The 21831-nt window shown below is 48.8% G+C and overlaps 1 protein-coding gene across 3 annotated transcripts in view; it reads left to right on the top strand.

The window, feature by feature from the left end:
- The window catches only part of LOC129119670 (uncharacterized), a 110202-nt gene that overhangs the window by 42978 nt on the left and 45393 nt on the right, over nucleotides 1-21831 (top strand). For all 3 annotated transcript variants that reach the window (XM_077179287.1, XM_077179286.1, XM_077179288.1), the window contains exons 26-51: nucleotides 914-1057; nucleotides 2746-2936; nucleotides 3385-3453; nucleotides 3999-4079; nucleotides 4175-4201; nucleotides 4401-4445; nucleotides 5082-5150; nucleotides 5246-5323; nucleotides 6707-6733; nucleotides 6890-6943; nucleotides 7580-7651; nucleotides 7890-7949; nucleotides 8135-8170; nucleotides 8684-8719; nucleotides 8982-9017; nucleotides 9582-9614; nucleotides 10662-10724; nucleotides 11019-11078; nucleotides 12129-12164; nucleotides 13571-13633; nucleotides 15019-15063; nucleotides 15327-15398; nucleotides 16435-16488; nucleotides 17773-17811; nucleotides 17980-18015; nucleotides 19666-19791. In XM_077179287.1, coding sequence (XP_077035402.1) covers nucleotides 914-1057; nucleotides 2746-2936; nucleotides 3385-3453; nucleotides 3999-4079; nucleotides 4175-4201; nucleotides 4401-4445; nucleotides 5082-5150; nucleotides 5246-5323; nucleotides 6707-6733; nucleotides 6890-6943; nucleotides 7580-7651; nucleotides 7890-7949; nucleotides 8135-8170; nucleotides 8684-8719; nucleotides 8982-9017; nucleotides 9582-9614; nucleotides 10662-10724; nucleotides 11019-11078; nucleotides 12129-12164; nucleotides 13571-13633; nucleotides 15019-15063; nucleotides 15327-15398; nucleotides 16435-16488; nucleotides 17773-17811; nucleotides 17980-18015; nucleotides 19666-19791 — 1652 coding nt within the window. The remainder of the gene's footprint in view (nucleotides 1-913; nucleotides 1058-2745; nucleotides 2937-3384; nucleotides 3454-3998; nucleotides 4080-4174; nucleotides 4202-4400; nucleotides 4446-5081; nucleotides 5151-5245; nucleotides 5324-6706; nucleotides 6734-6889; nucleotides 6944-7579; nucleotides 7652-7889; nucleotides 7950-8134; nucleotides 8171-8683; nucleotides 8720-8981; nucleotides 9018-9581; nucleotides 9615-10661; nucleotides 10725-11018; nucleotides 11079-12128; nucleotides 12165-13570; nucleotides 13634-15018; nucleotides 15064-15326; nucleotides 15399-16434; nucleotides 16489-17772; nucleotides 17812-17979; nucleotides 18016-19665; nucleotides 19792-21831) is intronic.

Genomic DNA, 21831 nt, shown 5'->3' on the forward strand with positions numbered 1-21831 from the left:
ACCGTAAACATGAGGATAGCTGATTTGAAGCATCCCTGCATCCCTGAAACCCAGATATTTTGTCTTGTTTAAAAAACTCAAAGAGAAGGCACTTTCCCTCTGTTCAGTCCCACCTGGACACTGGGGATACCTGGTTCCCTGGAGGAACACAACCAGAAATGGTCAATTAAAGATGGTTAATTTTCATTTAATCGTTTAGCCCACTTGGTTGGAAGCTGGTGCCAGTAACTCCAAGATTTGGTGCCCCTATGGACCATTCAGGAATTGGACTCAATGATCCTTGTGGATCCTCTCCAACTTGGAATATTCTGTAGTTTTGTGATTTTTTTTTTCAATGAATTCTTTTCATTTGAGGCACCCAAATCCCTCATCCTGCCTCAGTGGTATTGGACAAGAGCACAAAAAAAACCAAGAAAAGTCCAAATACAGGAATTTTTGTGGGATTGCTCAGGGAAAGAAGGCATGAAATTGGTCAGGCTGGAAATTCCTGACTAGCCGTACTTCTAATCCTTTTTTTATGGAGTTTGTGTCAATAAGGACATTTTACTCCATGCAGGAACCTTTCCATAGTGTTTTGGAGCTTCTTGACCATTTCAATCTGTAGAAGATTTCTTTCTTGGTCATTCCAAAGACATTTGAAATGGGAATTCTGTGGGGTTTATTCCAGAAGTGTAAGAAAAGTGCTTCAATTTTCTGAATATTTTGGCTCCCCTTTTCCAAAACTATCTGCTGATTCCACCAGAACCATTCCAGCCAAGCTGATTTCCAGCTGTTTTCCTTCAAAAGACGTCCCATACCCAGGGTTTTCCACTTTTGAGGAGTTCCCTTCACCCTCCACCCATGGAAGGAGATCCAGAGTCCAAACCTGTGGAATTAATCCAGACTCCCACCCTGTCTCTCCCTGTCTGCTCAGGCCATGCCATATCCTACATGCTAAAGGAATTATTCCAGCCCTCCAGAGGGATGAGGCCGGGTTTTCCTCACGTCCTGGTGCTCGTGACCGATGGACAATCCCAGGATGACGTGGTGTCCCCTGCCAGAGCAGCCCATGCCGTGGGTAGGAGCTCCCAGTTGGGTTTCCCTCAGTTCTCCATGGATTTCCAGGAGACTGATGTTGCCCTGTTCTATTTCCACGGTTCTCCATGAATTTCCAGGGGTTTGAGGTTACCCTGTTGTGTTTCCCTCAGTTCTCCATGAATTTCCAGGGGGTTGAGATTGCCCCATTTTGTTTCCATGGTTCCCCATGAATTTCCAGATTGCCCCGTTGGGTTTCCCTCAGTTCTCTATGAATTTCCAGGAGTTTGGGGTTGCCCTGTTGGGTTTCCCTCAGTTCTCCATGAATTTCCAGGGGTTTGAGGCTGCCCGGTTGGGTTTCGCTTGGCTCTTTGTGAATTTCCAGGAGGTTGATGTTGCCCCATTTTTTTTTTCCATGGTTCTCCATGAATTTCCAGGGGGTTGAGGTTGCCCAGTTGTGTTTCCCTCAGTTCTCCATGAATTTCCAGGGGGTTGATGTTATCCCATTTTTTTTCCCTTGGTTCTCCATGAATTTCCAGGGGTTTGAGGTTACCCTGTTGTGTTTCCCTCAGTTCTCCATGAATTTCCAGGGGGTTGAGATTGCCCCGTTGGGTTTCCCTCAGTTCTCCATGAATTTCCAGGGGGTTGAGGTTACCCTGTTGTGTTTCCCTCAGTTCTCCATGAATTTCCAGGGGGTTGAGGCTGCCCCATTTTGTTTCCATGGTTCCCCATGAATTTCCAGAGGGTTGAGATTGCCCCGTTGGGTTTCCCTCAGTTCTCTATGAATTTCCAGGAGTTTGAGGTTGCCCAGTTGTGTTTCCCTCAGTTCTCCATGAATTTCCAGAGGGTTGAGGTTACCCTGTTGTGTTTCCCTTGGTTCTCCATGAATTTCCAGGGGGTTGATGTTATCCCATTTTTTTCCCTTGGTTCTCCATGAATTTCCAGGGGGTTGAGGTCACCCTGTTGTGTTTTCCTCAGTTCTCTGTGACTTTCCAGGAGTTTGAGGCTGCCCCAAGTGTTTCCCTTGGTTCTCCATGAATTCCCAGGGGTTTGAGGTTGCCCAGTTGGGTTTCCCTTCATTCTCCATGAATTTCCAGAGGGTTGAGGTTGCCCAGTTGTGTTTCCCTCAGTTCTCCATGAAGTTCCAGGGGTTTGAGGCTGCCCCATTTTGTTTCCATGGTTCCCCATGAATTTCCAGAGGGTTGAGGTTGTCCAGTTGGGTTTCCCTTGGTTCTCCATGAATTTCCAGGGGGTTGATGTTATCCCATTTTTTCCCTTGGCTCTCCATGAATTTCCAGAGGTTTGAGGTTGCCCAGTTGGGTTTCCCTTGGTTCTCCATGAATTTCCAGGGGGTTGAGGTCACCCTGTTGTGTTTTCCTCAGTTCTCTGTGAATTTCCAGGAGTTTGAGGCTGCCCCAAGTGTTTCCCTTGGTTCTCCATGAACTTTCAGGGGGCTGAGGTTGCCCAGTTGGGTTTCCCTTGGTTTTCCATGGATTTCCAGGGGGTTGAGGGAGGTGCCCTGTGTGAGGAGTCACTTTGAGGGCACTCTTGGTTCCTTCCCTCCTTCATCCTTTCTCTTCTCTCTCCCCACCTTGGTTTGCTGTAACTCACACCCAGCTCCAGGTGACTTCTCCGTGGGCTCTACCTGATCCCACCAGAGGTTTTTAGCAGGAAGAGGTTTGGAAACTCTGATCCCAAGGATTGGGAGTGGTGGGATCCATGTCATTCCAGGGCTCCGTGTCATTGCTGTGGGGGTGTCGGGAGCTGACCCCGTGGAGCTTCACAGGATCTTGCTGCAGCAGAACCCCCAGAACGTTTTCTACGTCAGCACCTTCGACGACTTCCCCCAAATCCTCCAAGAGCTGATAGAAGCCATTTGTTCTGATCCTCAGCCTCCAGGAACCCAAATCCCACTGGGAAAGGTGAGTTCCTACTCCTGGGAGTAAATCCAGCTTGGGGTGGGTCAGGCACAAGGAAAATCTTCCCTGTGGGAAGTTTCAAAGCAGAATCAGAGCAGGTTTAGGACACTGTATCCCATCCTGACCTCACTGTCCTGCCCTAAAGAAACCTTTGAAATCCAGGGAGTGGAACTGGGGAAGCCAGGTTAGAGCTGGGAATGTTTTGGTGGATAAAGCCACTGCAGAACACTTAGAAATATTAAAAATTCACATTTTAAATTCATAGGAATAGACTTTAAATGCCTGAGAATTCTCCAGGATGGTCACAGCTTTGCTTTTCCCTTTTTTTTTTTTTTTTTGCCTAAACCAAGGAATGTTTTAGTCTGTGTTTCCTGGTCGCTCTGGTTTATTTGCCATCTTTTGCTGGATATTAATTCCCTGATATTTTTCTTTTTTCTCTTTTCTATTGAAGATCTCCAGGGGCTCAGCTGCTCACAGGAGTTATGACCCCCACACTGCGAAGGGAGAGAAAGGGGAGCGGGTGAGTCACGGGATATTCTCAGTTGGAAGGGACCCACATGGATCATCGAGTCCGGCTCTTAAGGGAATGGCCCCACAGCGTGATCCACTTGGATAATTAACATAATGGAATCATGGAATGGTTTGGCTTGGAAGGGACTTGAAAGATCATCCAGTTCCAACCTCCACACCTTCTACTATCCCAGGTTGCTCTGTCCAGCCTGGTATTGGACGCTTCCAGGGGTGGGACAGCCATAGCTCCTCTAGGAATTCCATTCCAGGGCCTACCCACCCTCCCAGCCAGCATTTCCCTCCCAATATCCCAGCCATCCCTGCCCTCTGGCAGTAAATACAACCAAATTATGACCAAGGAAGAGTTTGAGCAAAGAATCACCCTCAGATCTTTCCAGTTGGTGTTTTGCTCCTCCTGCTCTCTGCTGGCTTTGAAAATCCAGGAAAGGGGACCTGCTCTGGGATTTGGGAATGCTCTCAAGTGTCAGGGTGCTGCCTGAAGCTGTTTGGGTTTGCAGGTCATGCCCCCCACGCTGGTCTTTTCCATGTTTTTAGGGTTTCCCTGGGAAGGACGGCATTCCTGGGCTGCCGGGCAGGCCGGGCCGGCCAGGCCCTCCAGGCCCCCCTGGAATCATGGTATGGATTGGTTCTACCAAACTTTTCCATAACAAGCTTTTCCAAAGGGCCATTCCAGAGAAAAGTGACCGGTATCCCCCTGTCCTGTTTTGCAGGGGCTCCCTGGCAGCCAAGGTGACGTTGTGAGTATTGGAATCCTGGGCTGGTTTGGGTGGGAAGGGACCTTAAAACTCATCCCATTCCATGGGCAGGGACACCTCCCACTACCCCAGGGTGCTCCAAGTCCTGTCCAGCCTGCCCTTGGAAACTGCCAGGGATCAGCACCCATGGTCTTGGGGCTGTTTTTCTCTTTAATGCTGCAGAATTTATTTTTAATTCCAGGGATCTCCGGGCTATCCAGGGCCCACGGGGCTGAAAGGAGACAGGGTGAGTTCCATTCCTGGATTTCACTGGGAAAATTTCATTTCTTTGTGTGTGACATGAAATGTGTGAAATGAAAATTCATTTATTTGTTGTGACCTCTCTTTTCCAAGCATTTTCGCCGAGATCTTTGGCGAATGTGAATTTTTAAGCTGTGTCTACCTAATCCTATACTGCCAGACTTCATCTTGGGGAGTTTCCCTCAGGAATTTTATGTCTTTATGGAGAAAAGTGCTCAATCTTAATCCCAGGTTCTGGGCACAATTAATTAATTAGTTAATTGCAGGAGAAGGTGGGGTTATTCTGCTTTTCTGAGTTTCCATTATCAACAAACCTGGTTTAATCCATTTAGGACACTGAAATATTTCAATATTTACTGGGGGCTTCCTGCTGTTCTTCCAGTCTCCATTCCTCCTCTTTCCTTGCATTCCCCTGAGCTGTCTGTGCAGATGAAGATCAGGAACGGATTCTGCTGAAAGCCAACTTCCATTTTTTTCCTTGGGATTGATTTTTTTCCCATGCCAGCAAACAAAACTCAGGTCATGGCCACGCAGTTTTGGGTACCAGGTGCTTTGGGTTGATGGCATTGCCCCTATTACACCCAGTCTGCTCCTGGATCTCCCAAGGTGCCTTTATCCACAGGGAGAGCCAGGCTATGTCCTGGGAGGCGTGGAGGTGATTCCTGGCCGGAATGGGCAGCCTGGCCCCCCTGTGAGTATCAAACCCCAGGTGTGGGGGAGCCTTCAGCTTCCCAAGGGCTGGGAGAGATCCCAAATCCCTCTCTCTCCTGTTTTTCCTTGTTGCAGGGACAGAAGGGGCAGCCAGGGGTTCCTGGGGTTCCAGGACCACCAGGTTCTCCAGGGCCACCAGGAATCTCCATCAAGGTGAGTCTGCAGCACAGTTCTGGGATGTGCCACTGATGGGTTGAGAATCTGAGCTGGAGCAGAGGCTGGGCAGAGTCCCAGAATAAAGCAGGGATTCATTCCAAGGATCTCCTCCATGGACCCACCTTGGGCAGCACCAGAGCCCAGCCAGGGCTGCACCCAAGATGAACCAAAATGGCCCCAAAATGCACCAGCGCTCCCGGGGTCTCTCCCTGGGATCAGTTCTGCTCCATTTGCATCTTGCAGTTCATTGTCCCATTCCAGCTTTAGCCCCTGCAGTCCCACCCTGCTTGTTTTTCTCTCTCCAGCCCACGGGGTTTGTGCTCCTGGGCTGAGATTTGGGTCATTTGTCCTTGGTGCCCAGCTGGAGCAGGAATTGTTTTGTCTCCCTGCTCTGTGCAGAGTTTTCTATGTTGGGAAGGATGAAATTTTGACAAGAAGGTCTCACAGAGATGTGTGCTTGGCAGAAAGATTTTTAAATGTAGAGTCTGATGAAGGAATAGAGATGGAGGCAAGTTTTGATATAGAAGAAAAGAATTGCTGAGCCAGTCTCACTGGATAACCAAGGAGGCAAAGGGTGTGTTAGTTAGAAGGGGTTTTATGGCTTAGAGCAAAGGATAAACCCACCCCAAACAAGAAGATGTTTTTACCAAGCACAAAGAGAGCACAGGCAAACAAGCCTGCTGATGTGGCAAGTAGAAAAAAAGGTCTCAGAATTTTCCACTGCAAGAAAACTGAAAACCAACTTCTAGCTTAAACTGTAATGCACTAACTTGGAGTGACTGGAGAACAGTACCATGAATATGGTAATTACAGTAGTTATGACAGGCTGTAGATAACAGTTCAGGTATAGATTGGTTCTACTGCATGAAGATGCTCAGCAAAGAAAAGTCTATAATGCACTGTAACCAAAACCAAAGGGTCTGCAGGGCTGCCTGTGGCTGGAGCTGACAGCTGTGGGCACAGCTCTGTCACCCACAGCCCTGGGCTGCTGTGGCACCTTGGATGGAATAAACTGCATTTTGGATACAATAAACTGCATTTTGTAGAGCCCCTGGAGGGCCACATCTCTCATTTAGGCTCTTACAGCTCGCCATCCCATAATATGAAGCTCAGACCTTCACACTAAAGCAGCACAGAATGTGAAAAATATAAAAGCTAAACCCTGAGTTACCAGCACAGGGAAAGGAGACCCAACACCCAATATTGAGGTGGAGGTGTCTGGAGACCTCTCCTAAAGCTCTGCCTTCTGCTGGGAGTGGGAATTTTGCTCTCTTGGATTGTCAGACTGCAGGATTTTATTTTTTTTTTCTGGGATGAAGTTTGGCGAGGAGCCCCTAAATGCCCATCCCATGGGAATTCTCCTTGTCCTTTGTGTTTCAGGGTGAACCAGGGGACTCAGGAATCAGGGTGAGTACCTGAGGTCAGCTTTCACTTTGGGACGAAAAGCCTTTTTTCCATCATTATTTCCAAGCTGCCCAGGAAGTCCTGGCTTCCAAACTTCCCAAAATTCCGTGGAGATCCATGAAGGGGTCACGGAGTGGGACTTTGCTGTGCTTGATGCAGGGTCCCCGTGGCAGGAGTGGCCTCAAAGGTGACAGAGGAGACACAGGAGAGCCGGTGAGTGGTCCCAGGAAATCAGGGAAACACTGGGGCAGGTCCAGAGGAGGGGAAAATGTGGATCAAGAACAAATGGCCCCAACTGGCAGCAGATCCAAAACCAGGGAAAAGGTGGCTCTTTCCAGAAATCATCCCACAAGGAGGTTTGGGGTGTGGGGAGTTTGAGTTCAAGGGGAGATACGAGAAGGAGTCCATGGGGAGGATTACTGGGAATACGAGACACCAGGATTGGTTTGGGAATTCCCTGTGTTGCAAATGGCTCCATCTGAGGGATAACACCCATGTGCTGTTCTTCCATCCTTCCTGGATCTGTTTTTGGTTGTTTTTGGTATATTGGAGAGCCATATCCGATATCCCAGCCCCTTTCCATGGGTCTGGATTCACCATTCCAGACCAACGTGGGCTCCTAGCCTCTGTCTCCCATTGTTTCCCCTCCCTGAGTAAAGCCAGGGGTTCACAACTCATTTGTGAGGGAAAAGGAAATTTGGGAATGCACAGGCAGCTCTGTAATTCCTCACTTTTAAAGGAACTGCTCAGAGGGACAGATCAGGATAAATATTTCTCCGCAGAATTAAAAATAAACCTTGCCAGTTTGGAGGGAAAAAAAGAGATTTGATGATGTTCCTTCCTTTCCAGGGAAAGCCTGGTTTGCCAGGCCCTGTGGGGCTCCATGGGGCTCCTGGACTGCCTGGACCTCAGGGAGAAAAGGTTGGATATTTCCTGAATCCCTCAGCCAGGGGGGAAGTGACAGGAAGAGCAGGGCAGACCTGTGGGGAGGCATTTTGGGATGTCCCAACATACCCGGAAATTTCTCTGCTCAGAGCCAAACGTTTCTAGAGGAAATTTCTCCCCTCCTGTTTTGCTAAGAAAGACTCTGGAGCAGAAATCTGGGCAGGAGGGGTGCTCTGGGATCAGCATTCCTGAGGATTCTGTGCTTTCCTTGCAGGGAGTGGCAGGAGTTGGCATTCCTGGCACTGCTGGCACGAAGGGGGAAGAAGGAGAGCAGGTGGGTTGGGAACCTTGCAGTGGGGTTTGCACTAAAATCCTCTCAGAGCGTTCAGTGTCTCCAAAGTCCCCTCCAGTTTTAAGGTTTTCCTTGGAATCCTATGGTTCCTCATTGGAAAGGGTGAGAAAATTGAGGATTTTGGGGTTTAAAATCTGTGTTTTCACTGTTTCCTCTGCTGTTTTCAGGGAATGATGGGACCTCCAGGAGCACCAGGACCAAAGGTGGGTGCTGAAATCCCGAGCCCGAGTTCCCTGGAATTCAGGTTCCAAGGAGATTTTCTGGCCCTAACCAGCATCATAATTAATCATCATAATAATTCCTGTGGGAACCATTGGATCATGGAATGGTTTGGGTTGGAAGTGACCTTCCAAGGCCACCTGGTCCAAACCCTCTGGACTGAGCAGGGACATCTTTAACCACACCAGCCTGACCTGGAGCCTTCCAGGCTCAAAAGCAAAGAAAGGGAATAATTTTCCTCTCCCTGCACCCTGGAATTCCTTGCTGCCAAGGAGAGGCGTGGAACGGCAGCAAGGTGGGATATTTTCAATAATAAATGGCACTTTTGTGGCCAGGGAGACTCCAGAGTCCCAGGCTGGAAGAGCTGTCCCATAATTAATGGAAAATTGGGTTGAAGAGCTCCATCTTTCCCTCCCTCCCTCTGGATGGCAGCAGGAGCCAAAAATGTTGGATCTGATTTCATTCTGGTGGAAAAATTCCCTTCTGATTTCTTCCAGGGAATTCCAGGACCTCCAGGGCAGAAGGGAGACCAGGTGAGTGGAACAGTAAGAGAACATTTGGCCAGCTCAGGCGCAATTATCCTGATTTTTCATCCCGTTTTTCCCAGCTTGTTCCCTGTGGGATCCAGCAGGGATATCCTTGATCCCAGTTCTCCCCTCTCCTTGGCCCTTGTGCTTCTGAGATGACTTTTGGGCACTTTCAAGGAAGAAATGGTGGGAAAGGGATGAGGAAAAAGTTTTCCCTGCCTCACATTTCTCATTCCATTGGCCACCATTCCTTCCTCTTGCCTTGCAGGGAAATCCAGGATTTCCAGGTGCTCCAGCCTTGGAGGTAACTTGGAGTGGTTGAGAGCCCTTGTTGTCCTTCAGCTGTGCGGCTTCAATCCCAAAATTCCAGGATTCCAAGAGCTGTGTCCCACCGAACCATGGGAAGAACACCCAGACCTTTTCCCTGACCCTCCTGCCAAATTTGTCCTCTTCTCCCTTTGCTCCACTTCCCGTATTCCCAATATTCCCATTGTCCCCTCAAAGGAGCTCCACTGCTCTCCAGGAAACATAAGGATGAGAATTCCCAGCACTGAATCCGTGTGCTCCAGGCCTGTCCCTGCCCAAGATCCTCATCCACAGGGATGAGCCCTGCTGGACACCCAAAGCCCTCCATGTCCCCCCAGATTCCAGCTTTAAGGATAAAACCTCTGGGGTGGCCACCTCTGTGTCCCATAAAATTTCTTATCACATAATAATTTTTATATATATAATAAATTATGTATAGTGTTATTCTTTTTATCCCATAAAATTCCTTGCTTTGGAAAAGGTATCATGACAAGGAGATTTTAAAATTAAATTAAATTAATTTTTTAAACAGAGGATTTCTGTGATTTCTTCTTCTCCTCAGGTTTCGGGACCTCCAGGCATGAAGGGTGTCAGGGTAAGACTGACATTTAATTAATTAATTAATTAATTAGCACTGCTTGAAAAGGCAAGATCTATTCCTGGAAAAGCAGAGGTTGTTCCACGATTCCTGAATTCCATCTCCCTTGTAATGGACAGGAGAGGAGAGCTTGGAAAAGCCTTGTCCTGGGGATATTTCTCTTGCTTTTGTTCACATTTTCTACCTGGTATTCCCATTCTAGCCTTGGTCCAGGGGAAAATTTGGGATTTCAGAAGGGAGACATCACTCAAGTGCAGATCCAGCCCAATCCCAGAAGATACTTCCAGCTGTTCCCTGGCTGAATTATCCATTTTTTCCAGCTGCTTTAGAGAATTCCAATCACTTTGAGGTGGAACATGACCTGGAATATTTTAAATGGAATTTTTTAACTTTTTTTTTTTTTCAGTTTTGCTCTCTCACTGCCATCCTGCCAAGAACCTTCTCTCTGTGAGAAGGATTTAGTGCAGGACTGGTTCCCTGTGGCTTTTCCATGGAAATTCCCTACAGTGCTTCAGACCTCCCTCCTTCCACAGGCACAATGAATTTTGACTTTTTTGCTGGGATTTGACGTTGTAATTACCTCCTTTTATTTGTCTTAATTGCCCAGACTGCTTAACCTCAGCTGGCACAAATCCCTCTTTTCTTTTAGGCTGAGCTTAAGTGGTGTCCTAGGAATTTTGCTGTAGCCTTGTGATGGAATGTGGCCTGGAATATGTGAATTTTTTTATTATTATTTGTGATATTTCACTGACAACCTGCAGAGAAATGACAGGAGTTCATTTTATTCACTTTAAACCAGTAAAAATGCATTTATGGCGCTATGTAGCGTGGCAAGAAATGTGATGAATTTTGGATGGCAGAAGGCAGGTTGGAAAAAATGGAAAAAATTCCTTATAAATCCAGGATGGATGGATGGATGGATTTGGCAAAGGAATTTTTTCCAGGGTGCATTAAAAGTGCAGAATGCAGCCCTAAGGAGTCATGGGAGCAGGGCTTGGCTTCCTGCAGGATATTCCTGGTTTCAGGTGTGCCTTTTATTCCCAGGGAGATCCCGGACCAGCTGGACCACGAGGAGACAAAGGAATGCCAGGAGAAAAGGGGGAGAAGGTGATGACTCGCACTTCCTTCAGGGATAAAAGGATTTATTTTGTTTGTGGCCACCAACGAAACTCTGAGGGAGATGGAATTCCATCCATCCAGGATTCCAGGCAAAGATTTCCATGTGTAGAAATCCAAAGCTCCTGGAAAGGAAATCAGGGAGGGAGTAAATGCTCAGCTCCTTGATTAGCCATGGGGATGGAAATATCTTGGATCTGCTCTGCCTTTTTCTGAGCTGGGGAGGTTTCTCCTGAGCTTGGAAAAGCTGCCTTGGCAAGACCCTGAATCCCTTTGTTTTTTCAGGGAAGTCCAGGATTTGGAATTCCTGGCCAGCCTGGGCTGAAGGGAGACATCGGTGACAGGGTGAGTGGGACAGTGGGGTGGGTGTGGAATGAGAAGAAGGGCCCAGGGGACAAACCAGGAGGTTTGGGGACAAAATCTCTCTGCCACCTCCATGGATCTGTTGGCCCTGAGGAGACGAACACTGGGGAGGTGACAAGGAACCAGGCTGGTGACCCTGTGGAGGCCTGGGGTGATGGGGTCAGGTGCAAAGATGGGATCCCCCAAAATGACTGGAGGAAAACACGGATGGTCAACACTCAACCGGTGGCTCTGTGGACAGAATCCAAGGAAGTCCCATTTCCAATTATTTCCCCTCCTGAAAGTCACCTTGATCTTCATCTTCCTGACTTTTGTGTCTAGGAAGGTCTTGGTGGCTCCCGCGATGACTCCAGGGATGTCCAGGAAGGGTTGGGTTGATCCTTGCTGTTCCCTTCTCCAGGGACATCGCAGTCCTGTTCATTTTAATCCAGCAAAAACTGGCAAATCCCAATGTGGTGGTGTTCACAGGGGTGCCAGGGCGAGAGAAGAGATGGGAATCTTGACTCCATGTTTCAGAAGGCTGATTTATTGTTTTATGATAGATATTATATTAAAATGATACTAAAAGAACAGAAGAAAGGATTTCATCAGAAGGCTTGAAAGGAAAGGAATGGAATGATAATAAAATCTTGTGACTGACCAGAGAGCCTGAGACACCTGGACTGTGATTGGCCATTAATTAGAAACAACCCCATGAGCCCAATCCCAGATGCACCTGTTGCATTCCACAGCAGCAGATAACCATTGGTTACATTTTGTTCCTGAGGTCTCAGCTTCTCAGGAGAAAAATCCTGGCAAAGGGATTTTTCATAAAATATCATGGCTACATCCCAATATTATGGATGAGTATCTTTGGAAGAGGGGTGGGAAGCTCAAAATACTGATAGTTTCAAAGTGGGGGAGACAGGAGACACCTCTGGACAGGGTGCACTTGGCACAGTCCAGTCTCTCGTGGGACATTCTCTGTTCTCCCCTTCTCTGATTTTTACCTGGAATTATCTCACCTGTGTCATTCCTTCTGTGTTTCTGCAGGGAAATGTGGGATTGTCTGGGAAGCCAGGTCAGAAGGTGAGTCCATGGAAAGCTTTGTTCCCTGTGAGGGTGGGGAGGCCCTGGCACAGAATTCCCAGAGCAGCTGGGGCTGCCCCTGGATCCCTGGCAGTGTCCAAGGCCAGGTTGGACACTGGGGTTTGGAGCACCCTGGGATAATGGAATGTGTCCCTGTCCATGGATAGGGGTGGAACCAAGTGTTCTCAGAGGTCTCCTTCCACCATCTCTGATCAGGCCTTAAAAAACTCCTGCTAATCCTCACCTGCAGGATTTTTCCCAGGAAAAGTTGAAAACCAGTCAAGAAATTTCTGGAAAAGGTCCCACCTGTGGAATTTGTTCAGTGAGTGTCTCACTGTGGGCATTCCTCAAGCAGGGATCTCCCCAGACTTGGCTGGAGGAGGGTTTGGGTTTGGGAATTGTTCCACAGATGGGTGAATGGAATATTTAGACCAGATCAGCTTCCAGGGCATGGAAAAATGGGACTTCACAAAATGGGATGCAGCCAGGCCAGGAGGTGTTAATGAGATGTGTTAATGAGGTGGCAAAGTGGAGGCAAGGAAAGGTGTTTGCATTCGGAGAAGGCCTGGAGAGGTGGTGTCACAAATTCCCCAGATTTTGTGGAATATTCTGAGTTGGGAGGGACCCACAAGGATCATCCAATCCAGCTCTTAAGGAAATGGGATCAAATCCACGACCTTGTGGGACAAACATCAAACAGAGCAGATGAGCACCCATGAGAGCTCTCCCATCCATGAGAGCCCAGCTGATTGAAATGGGAATAAAAATCAAAACATGGCATGGGAACTGATCCTGTGTCCTAAACTGGATCCATCTCGACTCTCTGCTAATCTGAGCTGCTCCTGGAGGTGGAGAACCTCAACAGATTCTGTCCTGAGTGAATTCCAGGGATGACTGTGGAGTCTGGATAGATGAGGTTAGAGCTGGATGCTTTCCAGCCCGATAATCCTACAAAAATAATAATGCTATAATTAAATAAACCGAAATGCTATAACCATATATTATTAAATAAATCAAAATAAAATAAATATTAACAGTAAAAATCCTACAAAAATAATAATACTATAATTCAATGAACTGAAATGCTATAAGCATATATTATTAAATAAATCAAAATAAAATAAATATTAACAGTAAAAATCCTATAAAAATAATAGTACTGTAATTAAATAAACTGCAATGCTATAAGCATATATTATTAAATAAATCAAAATAAAATAAATATTAATAGTAAAAATCCTACAATCCCAGCTCTTCCTAGCACAGGGTAAATGCTCTGAGCTCAAACTCCATCCAGGATTGTGGAAGCAACTCCGTGACCATGGATGTGCTGCTGGAATCTGCCCCTCAGTGTCTGAGGGCTGTGGGATGCAGGACAGCAATGTGATGAGTCTTGTTTCCTTCAGGGGGAGAGAGGTGAACCAGGATTCCCTGGAAAACCAGGAGAGGCCGGGCTGAGAGGAAAAGATGTGAGTAAAAGCAGGATCCAGGGGGATGGTGGAGCTGCTGATCCCTCGGGACCAACCAACAATCCCAGCTCTGAAATGACAAACACGGGACAACTTTTATTCCCTGTTATTCAACATCGGTGCCCAGAGCAGCTGGGGCTGCCCCTGCATCCCTGGAAGTGTCCAAGGAAAGGTTGGACAGGGCTTGGAGCAGCCTGGGACAGTGGGAGGTGTCCCTGCCATGGCAGGGGTGGCACCGGGTGGAATTTAAAGTCCCTTCCAACCCAAACCATGCTGGGATTCTTTGATCAGGATTTCTGTCACTGAGTCACATCTGCCTGATGTGGATTTAGCTCGAGGTGCAGCCACACCAGCCCTGAGGGGTCACTTCTGGTTCTGAGCCTCAGATGATCTCAGCTTGGAAAGGATCCATCAAAATCATGGAGCCCAGCTCCCCACAGAACTGCCCAAATAATTCCCTTTTATGGCCAAATTCCCTTTTAGGGCCAAGGTGGACCCTCACAAAAACATCAGAACAAGCTTCTAGAAATTTCTCCTGATCCCAGTGAAGAGCTTCCCTCAGCTCTGAGGGCTGGGTTAGTCCCTGGAAATGGAATAGAAACTCTATTATGAGTTCCCTCTTGGGAGCAAACAAGGTGGGCCCTCACAAAAACAAGGTGGGCCCTCACAAAAACAAGGTGGGCCCTTACAAAAGAACATGGACTCTCTCAAAATCAAGGTGGGCCCCTCACAAAATCAAGGTGGGCCCCTCACAAAATCAAGATGGGCCCTCACAAAAACAAGGTGACCCCTCACAAAAGAAGATGGCCCCTTACAAAAAACGAGGTGACCCCTCACAAAAGAAGATGGGCCCTTACAAAAAACAAGGTGGGCCCTCATATAAACAAGATGGCCCCTCAGAAAAACAAGGTCGGCCCTCTCAAAATCAAGATGGGCCCTCACAAAATCAAGATGGGCCCTCACAAAAACAAGGTGACCCCTCACCAAAGAAGATGGCCCCTCACAAAAAACAAGGTGGCCCCTCACAAAAACATCCTGACTGGGTTCTGGAAAAGTGGATTTTTATACATTGAGCTTGATGTCACATGATCTGGAATATCCCCGTGGTCAGTTTGGATTATTTCTGTGGTCAGTTTGGGATATCCCCATGGTCAGTTTGGATTATTTCTGTGGTCAGTTTGGATTATTTCTGTGGTCAGTTTGGGATATCCCTGTGGTCAGTTTGGGTCACCTGTCCTGCCTCTGTCTCCTCCCAGCCTTTGGAGCCCCTGGAATGTTTGATAGACTCGGTTCTCTCCCTTTAAACCATTTCCTCCAGGTTTAAGTGCAATAAAATCCCTGTCACTTGATGGGAAAACATTTGGAAAGCTGCTCCTCTCTTTTAGGGAGAAGCTGGAGTTCCTGGAGAGCCAGGAGTGAGAGGAATCAGGGTAATAATTCCATTATTATACTATATTATATTAATTATATTTTTTATTATATTATTTTCCTGCCCTGGAGAGTGGTGGGGGTGCTCTGTTTCCCTTCTCCATCCCAATGGGAGCCCTCACTTGGAAATATCCACTTCCAAATATTCCTTTCCTGGGGAAAAAAAAAAAAAAAAACAAACTGTATTTTCCTTGTTATTTTCCTTTTCTGAGCTGCTGCTCGGGCTCTGTTTGGGATTTTTTTTCCTCTCAATCTCTTCTTGCAGGGTCCTCCTGGACTCCCAGGACGAGCTGGAGAACAAGGACTGAAAGGAGATCCAGGAGAACCTGGAAAGGATGTAAGGAATCCCTGAAGGAGCAGCTGGGAGAGGGTGGATTTTGGGAGAGCTTTTATTTATTTCTTTGGATTGGGGTTGGATGGATCCAATGTGGATAGATCCAGCAGAGATGGATTCGCTCCATCCTTTTTTCATCCCTGTGGAAAAAAAAAAAAAAATCAGGGAAAATATTACCAAGTTTCTCATGACTTTACCTAAATCCTATTCAGGAGATTCCCAAAAATATCAAAGCAGCTCCTCCCCTTCTCCCACCATTTTCCCTGTGATTTTCCCTGTGGCCATTTCAGCAAGAATTGAGAGTTTAAATTTTTAATTTAATTATTTAATTTACTTTATTAATTTTATTCTATCAAATTATTTAACTTATAATATTTAATATTTTAATTTATTTTCAATTTTTAAAATTATTATTTTATTTATTTTGAATTTTATCTATTCCTGCTGTTTATTTCGTGGGGACAGGGAAGGACACGAGGTAGAAGCAGCCACAGCAGCAATTCCCAAGAAATTTTGCTGTGCTGGGAGGAAAAACTCATTCCCAGAGGTCCAAAGAGTGTTTTTGGATGGATCCTTTGCAGCCATTCCTGCCAAATTCCTGATTTGCCTGCAAGACTCGTGTCCTGAGTCACAGGAAAAGTGGGATTGGGAGAAAAGCTGCAGGAAATATCCCCATGAATCCAAAACAGATCCAACCTCAGGCTTTCCCAAAGAAATGGTGTTGCTTCCTCAGCTAAGATGTGGTGGCAGGGAAATAAAAGCAAAATTTGGGTTGCACGAGAGGTAATTCCCTTATTCCAGGTGGGATAGCAAAGGAAAAACCAGGAAAAGCAGGAGAACTGCCAGGAACATGAGCCCTTCTGGAGGTCAAGCTTTGAGTGGAGAGCAGAATTGCTCTTAATTTAACCTAAAAACAGGAATTAGGGAGACACAGGAAGGAGTTGGTTGGTCCCTCTGGAAAAGGTGGTGTTAATTTGGGATCAGCACCCGGGAAATGGGAATTTTAGAGGGGAACTAACACATTCCTGCTGGTTTTCAGGGAGATCCTGGGAAGGACGGCCTGAGAGGTGAAAGAGGCCCTCCAGGCCCAAAGGTAGGTCCTGATCCACATTTCTGTGGTGGTGCCACCACCTCGGGCAGGTCAGAGGGGAGGAAAACCCAGCTGAGGTCTCCTCTGACCCCCCAAAAGCATGGGATTTCAAAGCAGAGCTCCTGGGATGGGCTCAGGAACTCACGGTGGGTCCGGGGCCGTGGTCCCACATCTCCACAGAGCTTCTTTGGGAAGAAGAATGTTCTTCAGGAGCCAAACAGGATAAATTTCTTTGGGAAGAAGAATGTTCTTCAGGAGCCAAACAGGATAAATTTCTTTGGGAAGAAGAATGTTCTTCAGGAGCCAAACGGGATAAATTTCTGGAATGTTCACAGATTATTCCTTCCTTCCCTCCTCCTGCAAGTTGAAGAAGGGCCCATGGAAAGGGTTGGAAGGAGGAATGGCTTCAGATCCCACACATCCAAGATCTTTAGAGGTGGGAACAGCTCCTTGCTTAATGGAGAGGAAAATGCTGCAGGAAGCGGCATCAGCGGGGACAGGGAGATTTCCTGGTTGCCACGAGATCCAGACCTTTGGAAAAGCAAAGATTTATCCAGGGAAGAGGCATCCCAAGTTCTCCCTGGCACACCTTGGCTGGAGATGCCCTCGGGGCCTTCCTGGTGCCCTTCATTCCACCGGAATCTGTCAGTGCAGAACTCGGATTTCAGTGAAATGAAGCCCCTCAGAGAGGCAGCTCAGCCCCACCTCAGCCCATGTTCCTCATCCCAGGAGCCTCCAGGCTGGACCTTCCCAAGCCCCTGCAGCTCATCCATGGTTTTATCCCTGCACGATCCAAGATCTCCGGCCCGGAGATGGAATTCCATCGCCGTGACGTTCTGTGGGAGCCCATCCTGCTGGAGGTGCGGGACCCAGCCACGTGTGGGGCCAGCAGCACTATGGCCACCTCCAGAAGGGACCACCAGCTACGGGGACACCTTGGCCATCGTCCTCCTTGGTGTCCTCTGCACTGGTGGCACCGAGGGACCTCAACAATCTTTCATTTCCCACACGTTTGTGGCCAAGTGGAGAAGGGGATGGAGCAAAGCTCTGGCCCAAAGCTCACGTGGATGCTCCTCATGGGCCAGGCTTTCCCAAAAATTCCATCTGTGCCTGTGTCCAGTGGAGGAGGGAGGGAGGAGGGTGGGACTCAAACCCCTAAATGGGATTTATCCAGGATTATGGAGTGGGCTGGTGGCAGACAAAGGGTCAGATATGGGATTACCCCCCTTGCTCTTTTGCTCCTCATGGAAATGATGGAATTAATGAGCTGATCTCGTTTGTTCCAAGGGAGAACCTGGCCCACCAGGAAGAGGAGTGGAAATGAAGGTAAATAAATCAAAGTTAAAGACCACATAAATGTTGGAATCACCTCCCCCTCTGGGTTGGGATGGCAGAGGGGACCCAATATGTGTCCCCTTGGCCATCAGCCACCTCCAGGAGAAACCTCCTGGAGAGCAGAGGGGGAGAAGTTGGGACTTTTCTCTCCCCTTGCAGGACCTGGAGAGGCTTTTCGAAGCGTACGGGATCAAGGTAGGAGATCCTTTGTCCTTCCTCCTGACCAGGGACTGTGATTTGGCTTTTCCATCGCTTCCCTCTGGAATCCTGGAGGTGGCATTTGCTCCCCCAGCAATCCCAGGAAGGTTCATTCCATTTCCTTTTCCAGGTTGTATTTAGGTATTTCTGGGACAGATTTTTTGCTGCCATTTTATGGGGTGGGTGGTGGCTTTGAGGCCCCTGTGACAGCGACACGTGGACCTTAAAGCCCCTCTAGCCCCTCTAATTCCAACCCCAACACCTTCCACTATCCCGGGTTGTTCCAAACCCCATCCAACCTGGCCTTGGACACTTCCAAGGGCTGGAGAAGTCACAGCTTCTCTGGGAATTCCATTCCAGCTCCTCCCCACCCTCCCAATGAAAAATACCTTCTTAATATCCGACCTAAATCCTCATTGCATTTAAAACCCTGCCCTCTTGCCATATCCCCATATTCCCATGGGAAAAGGGGATTTTTCCCACTCTCCCTCTTCTTTAAGTCCTGAAAGGCCACAAATGTGGGGTTTCTATTTAGGATGGGGACAGACCCCACAAAAGCTCCATGGATCATCTCCTTGATCCCAAACCTGTATTTAAACCAGGGCTGTCCCTGTGAGCCCCTGGGAATCCATCACTCCTCGTTTTGGGGTGGCTGCCCTTGGATTGTCACATGCTGGGGACAGGAGGGTGGCACTGGGCTGCCTCACTGGTGTGCACTGGTTCCAGCTTATTGGAATAATACCAATATAGCCAGATGGGACATGCCTGAGCTCGTCTGGCCTTTGGTGCTGAACCAAAAAGTGGCAGCTGTGGTGTTTCACCCCACAGACACTTTTGGCTGGCTGGGTGTGTGGTGTTTCACCCCACAGACACTTTGGGCTGGCTGGGTGCTGCAGTTGGGCACGTGGGGACAAGTCCAGGCCTGCAGGAGCTCTGGTGGTGCTGGGATGGAGCTTCCCCCCATAACAGGGGCTGCTCCTCAGGTTTCCCTCTGTGGAGAAGCTTTGAGGCGATGGTGAAGGAAAGGAGTCGGTTCTGATGGAGGGTTTGGATCCAGAGCTTTATTCTGGCCCTCAGGCCTCTGAATGCAGCACCAGCTCCAACAGAACTCCCAAACTGTATGGTTGCTTTCCTTTTAACCCTGGGGAGAGGGACAGGGAAGGGGTAGGGAGCCACCAGCCAGGTACAAGGGACAAAGGACACCTAAGTGGCCCAATGCCCCCCCCAGGGGTAGAGGGCATCCTTTGAATCTGCCCTTCTGGAATGCCAGGATTTAGGTGATCAAGGTGATGGTGAAGGAAAGGAGTCAGTTCTGATGGAGGGTTTCAATCCAGAGGTTTATTCCGGCCCACAGCTCCAACAGAACTCCCAAACTGTGTGGTTGCTGTTCCTTTTAACCCCGGGGAGAGGGGAGGGAAGGGGTAGGGAGCCACCAGCCAGGTACAAGGGACAAAGGACACCTGGATGGCCCAATGTCCTCCCAGGAGTAGAGGGCATCCTTTGAATCTGCCAATCCCTTCTGGATTCCAGGATTGACAGACAGTGCTGGGAGGGGAAAGGAGGGATGACTGGCACAGCTGGCAGGGAATTACCAGGGGAGGGGCCCGAGGTTCTGAGGCAAACCCTGAAATCACACCGCAACCCCAGCTGGCGCTGCTGAGGGAGCTCTCGGAGGCGATCCTGCGGGACGGGCTGGACGGGCTCCTGTGGCACCGGGGCGGCTCCAGGACAAGCAGAACTCCCATGGAAAACCAGGCAGCCGTGCCTGTCACCGTGAGTCACCTCAGCTGCCAGGGGTGGCAGCCCTCCAGGGAGTGAGGGAGGTGGGAACGAGCCACCAAAGCCATCGGGGTCACCTCTGTCGTCATGGTGGCTTGGGAGGGGCTGTGGCTGGCACCAGGATCTGGGATCTTTGGGATGAAGGGATACAAAACATGGGAATGAAGGAATCAGTCGTTGTTGTCCATAGGAACCATTCCCAAAGCCACCAAAGCCATCAGGGTCACCTCTGTCCTCAAGCAGGTCATGGTGGCTTGGGAGAGGCTGTGGCTGGCACCGGGATCTTTGGGATAAAGGGATACAAAACACTCATTTTTTTAGTGGGAATGAAGGAATCAGTCATTGTTGTCCATAGGAACCATTCCCAAAGCCACCAAAGCCATCGGGGTCACCTCTGTCCTCAAGCAGGTCATGGTGGCTTGGGAGAGGCTGTGGCTGGCACCAGGATCTGGGATCTTTGGGATAAAGGGGTACAAAACACTCATTTTTTAATGGGAATGAAGGAATCATTCCCAATGAGTTGTAGGAAATTCAGTCATTCCCATTCAATCATTTGTTGTCCATAGGAGCCATTCCCAAGACCACCAAAGTGTCCTTGTGCCCTCTGGGAGCTTTTGGAGTGGTGGGTGTGGGGCTGGAGGCACCAAAAGGGGTCATGAGTGGGGTCTTGATAGTAAAAAGGATCCCAGGGAGGGAGGAAGATTCCTTGGAAGGGAAGTTTGGATGTGGCCAGCAAGGAATTGCTGCCCACTCACCCCATCCTGGCTCAGAAATGTCACCAATGGGACAGAGCGTGCTGGAAGGCTGGGAAAGGTTGGGAAAGGTTGGGATGAAGCCACCAGGACCCAGCTCCTCACGGGTGTGGTTCCTGGGAGCTCGGGGCTGTCACTGTCACACCAATCCCTTGTTCGTTGTGGTGTGGCAGGATGTGGGGCTGTCACTGTCACACCAATCCCTTGTTTTGTTTTGGTGTGGCAGGATCTGGGGCTGTCACTGTCACACCAATCCCTTGTTGTGGTGTGGCAGGATCCAGGCCTGTCACTGTCACACCAATCCCTTGTTTTGGTGTGGCAGGATCCAGGGCTGTCACTGTCACACCAATCCCTTGTTTTGTTGTGGTGTGGCAGGATCCAGGCCTGTCACTGTCACACCAATCCCTTGTTGTGGTGTGGCAGGATCCGGGGCTGTCACTGTCACATCAATCCCTTGTTTGTTTTGGTGTGGCAGGATCCGGGGCTGTCACTGTCACACCAATCCCTTGTTGTGGTGTGGCAGGATCCAGGCCTGTCACTGTCACACCAATCCCTTGTTTTGTTTTGGTGTGGCAGGATCCAGGCCTGTCACTGTCACACCAATCCCTTGTTGTTTTGGTGTGGCAGGATCCAGAGCTGTCACTGTCACACCAATCCTTTGTTGTGGTGTAGCAGGATCCAGGCCTGTCACTGTCACACCAATCCCTTGTTTCGTTTTGGTGTGGCAGGATCCGGGGCTGTCACTGTCACACCAATCCCTTGTTTGTTTTGGTGTGGCAGGATCCGGGGCTGTCACTGTCACACCAATCCCTTGTTTTGGTGTGGCAGGATCCAGGCCTGTCACTGTCACACCAATCCCTTGTTTTGGTGTGGCAGGATCCGGGCCTGTCACTGTCACACCAATCCCTTGTTGTGGTGTGGCAGGATCCGGGGCTGTCACTGTCACACCAATCCCTTGTTTTGTTTTGGTGTGGCAGGATCCAGGGCTGTCACTGTCACACCAATCCCTTGTTTTGTTTTGGTGTGGCAGGATCCGGGGCTGTCACTGTCACACCAATCCCTTGTTTTGTTTTGGTGTGGCAGAATCCAGGGCTGTCACTGTCACACCAATCCTTTGTTTGTTGTGGTGTGGCAGGATCCAGGCCTATCACTGTCACACCAATCCCTTGTTTGTTTTGGTGTGGCAGGATCCAGGCCTGTCACTGTCACACCAATCCCTTGTTTGTTTTGGTGTGGCAGGATCCGGGGCCTATCACTGTCACACCAATCCCTTCTTTTGGTG

The sequence above is a fragment of the Agelaius phoeniceus genome, chromosome 5 (assembly GCF_051311805.1).
Source record: "Agelaius phoeniceus isolate bAgePho1 chromosome 5, bAgePho1.hap1, whole genome shotgun sequence".
Classification (NCBI taxonomy): Eukaryota; Metazoa; Chordata; class Aves; order Passeriformes; family Icteridae; genus Agelaius; species Agelaius phoeniceus.